The sequence below is a fragment of the Notolepis coatsorum genome, assembly GCF_963971535.1.
Source record: "Notolepis coatsorum genome assembly, chromosome: 11".
Classification (NCBI taxonomy): Eukaryota; Metazoa; Chordata; class Actinopteri; order Aulopiformes; family Paralepididae; genus Notolepis; species Notolepis coatsorum.
Window position 1 is genome coordinate 85,220,421 of NC_140175.1, and position 5,661 is coordinate 85,226,081.

At 43.5% G+C, this 5,661-nt stretch overlaps 1 protein-coding gene across 1 annotated transcript; it reads left to right on the plus strand.

Annotated features, from left to right (window-relative positions):
* Positions 1–971: 971 nt before the first annotated feature.
* LOC311237174 (la-related protein 6-like) lies at positions 972–5,263 on the plus strand (the record flags this gene model as incomplete). Its single annotated transcript, XM_084324983.1, has 3 exons — positions 972–997; positions 1,169–1,370; positions 4,070–5,263. The coding sequence occupies 3 exons, from the start codon at positions 972–974 to the stop codon at positions 5,261–5,263; spliced, it is 1,422 nt and encodes a 473-aa protein (XP_084181109.1).
* Positions 5,264–5,661: the final 398 nt, after the last annotated feature.

Genomic DNA, 5,661 nt, shown 5'->3' on the forward strand with positions numbered 1-5,661 from the left:
ACGTTTTAAAGATAATGAGTAATTTTTGGACAAGGAATACACTTTTTCTTTTAAACATTGTATTTGGAATATAGCCTACATTCATATTCTTTTTTGGCCCAGTTTACACATACTGACTGAACTGTACTGGGGCACAGAAAGAACACGTGTGAATTCTTAAAATGGGTGGCATTCCCCTTTAATTGCCATGATAGATTTATTGGAATTTGTCTGAATGCAGCATCATACTTACCCAGTCATAAAATCTCAAGTTACATACAAGTCAGAGAGAGAGTCCCTCTAGTGGATCTGTGGTGTATGTTAACTCCATGTCACAAAGTGCATTGGAATGCACCTGATCATAGATCATGCATTTTTATCATACACAATTTTTTTATCTGTTCTATAAATAAGATGACCATTTTGAGTTTTTCCTTTTTTTTCATTTAGGGAATTTAGATACATTTCAATGCAAATATACTTGTTTTCTTATACTACATGTATCAAAGAACCGTAGTAAAAAAAAAAGGAGGCTATAACATCTTAGAACATTAATTTGAGCTTTTTTGATCAAATTAAAATAATTTAATAGAAAATCCTTTTCTTAATTTTTTTTTACCAGATTATTGTTTCCTCCGAGTATTCCATCACTGTCAATTGAATGGAGGAGTGTCTAGCCGTCTTCTCCCACCAGGTGATGTCAGACATACAGCCATACCCTTTTATGGCAATATTCCCTTCTGAGAACAATACTGAATGGCCCTTGTTGGTCAATTGTGCTGTAGTGGCCCACGCAGACCCGCTTAAAATAGGTCATCTGCACTGTTCTTTAACACCGTCGCTAGAGCTTATAAATTCACACACGGGAGTCTAGGGATGACAGTAGTGTCTGGCTGTGCTGTAGGTAACCATCATAAAACCTGGTGAATGTCTGATATTTTAACTTAGAAAGAGTCTACGGCAAAAACAGTAGGTCTTCAAGACAGCTAGGGATGGAGAGGCCTGTAAAAGACGACAGGTAAGGTGCTGTGCATAAATAATAGTTTCACAGCCGATAAAAAAGAAAAATGTAAACATAAAAAAGTAAAGGGCATAGGAACTTTATTGCTGTATCGACTGTACTGCAAAATAATTTCCTACGGTACAATTGCTGAGATTCAACATAATGTATCCTTATTTGTATCCACAGATGTTTCTCTACTGAAATCGACGAGGACATTGAGCTGGACGACTGGGCTCCTCCGGACGCTGAGCTTGGACAGAAGATGGTGGCTCAGATAGAACACTACCTCTCAGATGAGAATGTAGCCAAAGACGCCTTCCTGCTGAAGCACGTGAGAAGGAACAAGATGGGTTATGTGAACATCAAGCTGTTGACATCTTTCAAAAAGGTAGGTACCTTTAAGAGCATCTGTCTTCATTGAGACAGACACATGTTTAATTTCATTTCAACTCGTGAGACACTGAGGTTACCCTCATTTAAAATGACGACGCGCTTACACCAGTTATAGCATACATATAGACACAACAAATAAGAATAAACAATAAAAAATCTGCTACTGTAAAAACGTACAAGTCGACACACAGTGGTCGGAGATTATACTTTTATTTATTTATTTTTTATCTTTTTCCTCCTTCTTTTTCCGATTTTTCTCCCATCCCAATGTTAGTTGTTATGCCAATTCCCAATCCCCTTCCTGGTCGTTGCGCACTCTACCCCCTACCGTCGGTCCAGGAGGGCCGGAGACTATCACATGCTTCCTCCGACACATGTGTACCCAGCACACCACTTCTTTTCACCTGGTAGCGCGGACTCTCACTGGGAGAGTGTAACGTGTGGAAGGTCACACTACCTCTCCTAGATCCTTCCCTTGCTGTGCAGGCGCCCCGACCGAACTGTAGGAGTCGCTGTTTACAACGACCAGGACCCACCCTCGCCGGGTTTCCCACCCGCTAACACCGCCAATTGTGTTAGTATGGGCGGTCGGCCAACCCGGAAGCACCACAGCTGGATTCGATCCCACTGTCTCTGTGGTGGTAGACACTTAGTCCGCTGCGCTACCCAGCCGCCAGAGATTATACTTTTAAATGCAGCAAAAGAAGGAAGAACCTTCAGCTTCAGTCAGTTGGACATTCCAGGCGTTTTCCTAGTTCAGCGCAAACTCAAGGAAACCCTAGTCATTTGTAGAATGTAGTCACATGTAGAATAGGTTCCAAGATTCCATTCCAACACTGTTGTGATGTAAGAGGGAGGTTTACCAATAAGGGCTTTAAAAATAAACAAATACCAATGATAGTTATGCCTTTCAACCAGCCAATGTAGACTTTTGGTGACTTCAGGCTGTGTGCAAGAGCTCAGACCGAAGACTATCAATTTACGTGACTCGGTTCACACCGTTAAGATCAATGGGCCTCATTCATGAAGCAATATAAAAACAGATCTCGTTCATTTCTTCTTGTTTTGTTCTTACCTGGGATTCAGCAATGTTTTCTTATTTTTGCTTTTCTCTTAGGCAAGACCAAATTCTAAGAGTGGTCGAGAGCACTCTTACCCAGATAAGAAACTCTTACCCAGATGAGAAACATTTTAAAAAGCCTACCATTCATAATAATAATAATACATCAGATTTATATAGCGCTTTTCCTAATGCTAAGACACTTTACAAAACAAACAATACAATACAGTTTAAGTAGATAAAATAAAAGGTATATAAAAAGGTGAGAGAGGAAGGAGTTCATGGGTTGAAACTAGGGATGTTCGATATTGGCTTTTTTACCGATACCGATATACCGATATTGTCCAACTCTTAATTTCCGATACCAATATCAACCGATACCGATATATGCAGGGTCCCCCCCCCCAAAAACGGAATAATTTCAGGTAATTAACATTACATATCTCTTGTCGTGGAATTAACACAACATTATGCATACTTTTGACAATAAATAAAATCAGAATTTGTTCTTACTTGCTTGCCTGGGTAAATAAAGGTTAAATAAATGTAAAAAAATATTTTTTTTTCTTTTTTGAAAACCGATACAGATAATTTCCGATATCACATTTTAATGCCAATATCGGCCGATAATATCGGTAGGCCGATAATATCGGACATCTGAAAGCAAACCATTGGTCAATTGCCCCCAAATACGACTTTATAAACCCAGAACTTTTCAATTATTATTATTATTATTGTAACTTATTGCGTGCGTTCTGCTTCTGAAATGGATTATATATTGCTGTTAGAACAGTTAAATGCTCTGGCTGCCTAGGCCGTACACATAGAACGCATACAACCTTTCCTCTTCTCCCCCCTCCTCTCCTCTCTTCACTTCTCTGCCTCACACCTACAAGTTCTGAGCGCACTCTGGGTTTTAGCCACAGGGACCTTTCAGAGAGAGATGGCCGGTGACAGATCCGGTATTTCCCAAACTACTGCGCGATTGGTTCTTGACAAGCGCGCAGTCATTCAGTATTGACAAAGCCTACTTTGCTTGAACGATTTATTTCGCACTATACAGTACGTATACGTATAAGTACAAGTATAAGTCTTTATTTATCATCAGATTAACACACACACATGCGATGAGCGACCCACAGGAACACACACACACGCATGCACGAGTCGCGAGTCGTGAGACATGTGCGTGTGTGTCATCTTGAGATCACTCGCAAATCGCTTCCTGTTGAATGGATCAGACAGGGATCAGATGCCGAACCTCGGCTGTTTTACACACGCCTCATTCGCCTTATAAGGAGATGGCGGGCGTGTCTGTATGCAAATAAATTGAGCGTGAACGCGCATTTCAGTTTAAGAACAGGTGGGATTCATCATTCAACACACCTGGGTAAGAACAGATTTGGACTTTAAGAACGGCTTGATGAATGTGGCGGTGGCTTTTCTTATTTTTCTCTTAATAGACAGGTAAGAAAGAATATAAGAAACATAATAAGAGAGTATTGGTGAATGAGGCCCAATGTCTGGACTGGCATTTGAACTCATGACTTGATTTAAGCTAAACACCTTGCATTTCTGCGTTTGAGCATTACAGCAGAATATGGCTCAACTTTCTTTTTTGTTATTCTGTTTAGATGAAGCATCTGACGAAAGACTGGCGGATCACAGCCTATGCCTTACAGCATTACTCGACAAAACTTGAACTCAACGAAGAAGGCAACAAGGTGCGACGCAGAGACCCCGTGCCAGAGTCCCTGCTCGCCCAGGTACCCAGCAGACTTCTTCTAGTCTGGAATGTCTCCCAGCTCAACTCCGGCAGTAATGATGAAGAAGAAGAAGAAGGTGATGGCAATTCCGCACCCCCCAGAAGCATCATAGAAACTGTCCTAGGCATCCTGGAACCCTTCGGAACGATCTGTTCGGTGAGGGTGTTTCGCCCCGGAAGGGAACTCCCGTCAGAGGTCCAGAGGTACAGTTATAGAAACCCTGAGCTTTGCTCTCAGGAAAGTGTCCTGGTTGAGTACGAAGACCTGGAAGGCGCTAGCAGAGCCTATGGCCAACTGTCCCAGCCAGAGAACTCTGTGAAAGTTCTCCTGGTGGGGAGGAACTCCAAGAAGAAAGCTCGCCTGGAGTCGGTGGAGGGCAGGAACGCTGGCAAAGGCGCGGCCATCATCAACCGGCGCATGGAGCAACTCCAGTTCTGCGGGGACGACTCTTCGGTGTACAGCTCGTCCGAATCAGAGGTGGCTTCGGGTTCGCCTCTCCACATGCCTCGCTTCTCCACTGGAAAGGTGAACAGCAGCCCCTGGGGCAGCCCTCGATCCAGCCCTCATTCCAGCCCAATAGCCCTCCGCACTCCCCTCGCAATTGGCCCCTGGGGCAGCCCTCGATCCAGCCCTCATTCCAGCCCAATAGCCCTCCGCACTCCCCTCGCAATTGGCCCCTGGGGCAGCCCTCGATCAAGCCCTCATTCCAGCCCAATAGCCCTCCGCACTCCCCTCGCAATTGGCCCACGAATCTCCCCTCTTCTGGCTTCCGTGACGTGGAAGAGCCCAGACACAAGTCCTGAGTTGAGCCGACGCAACCGCCAGGATTTACCGGACAGTGTTCGTAGTCCGTGGTTTCTCAGACGCAAGCTGTCAGCTGTACAAGCTGCCTCTTCTTCGGATGACGGCAATACAAGACAGGTTCGCTTCGGAATCAAGAGAGCCCTGACTGGGGATTCGCTACCCCCTGGGGTCACCCGATTCCCTCATGGGCCAGATGGGACAAGAGGATTTTACTGCATCGAAGGAGGGCGAAGACTCCACTATGCTCTCAAGATATGAGCAATGTTGTATATGTTTTACTATAATGCCTATTAACTGTTGTTATTATTGATCTGATCTTGTTTTTAAGTGTATCATTGATGCAGAGTGCCTGCAATTCCTGATGGAAAGATGGAAACTATGAAAATAAATGGTAATGCCAAAAATGTTCTTCTTCTTTCAAAGCTACTTGAGAATCAGGGGTGTCACCAGAGTTTGAATTCTAGGGGGCCATCCTATGAGTTCTAACAGGGGAATGGAGACACATTTTCAATGAGAATTTGCAAGTTAGGCTATTCTTTTTATGATTATTTGTGAACATGAACTATCTTCAGAGTGGGGAAGGTAGTAGAGCTGTGAGAAAAAATATTCAAAACCTCATGAGGGGTCCTTAACCAGTTTTTCAAGGTGGTTCCAAG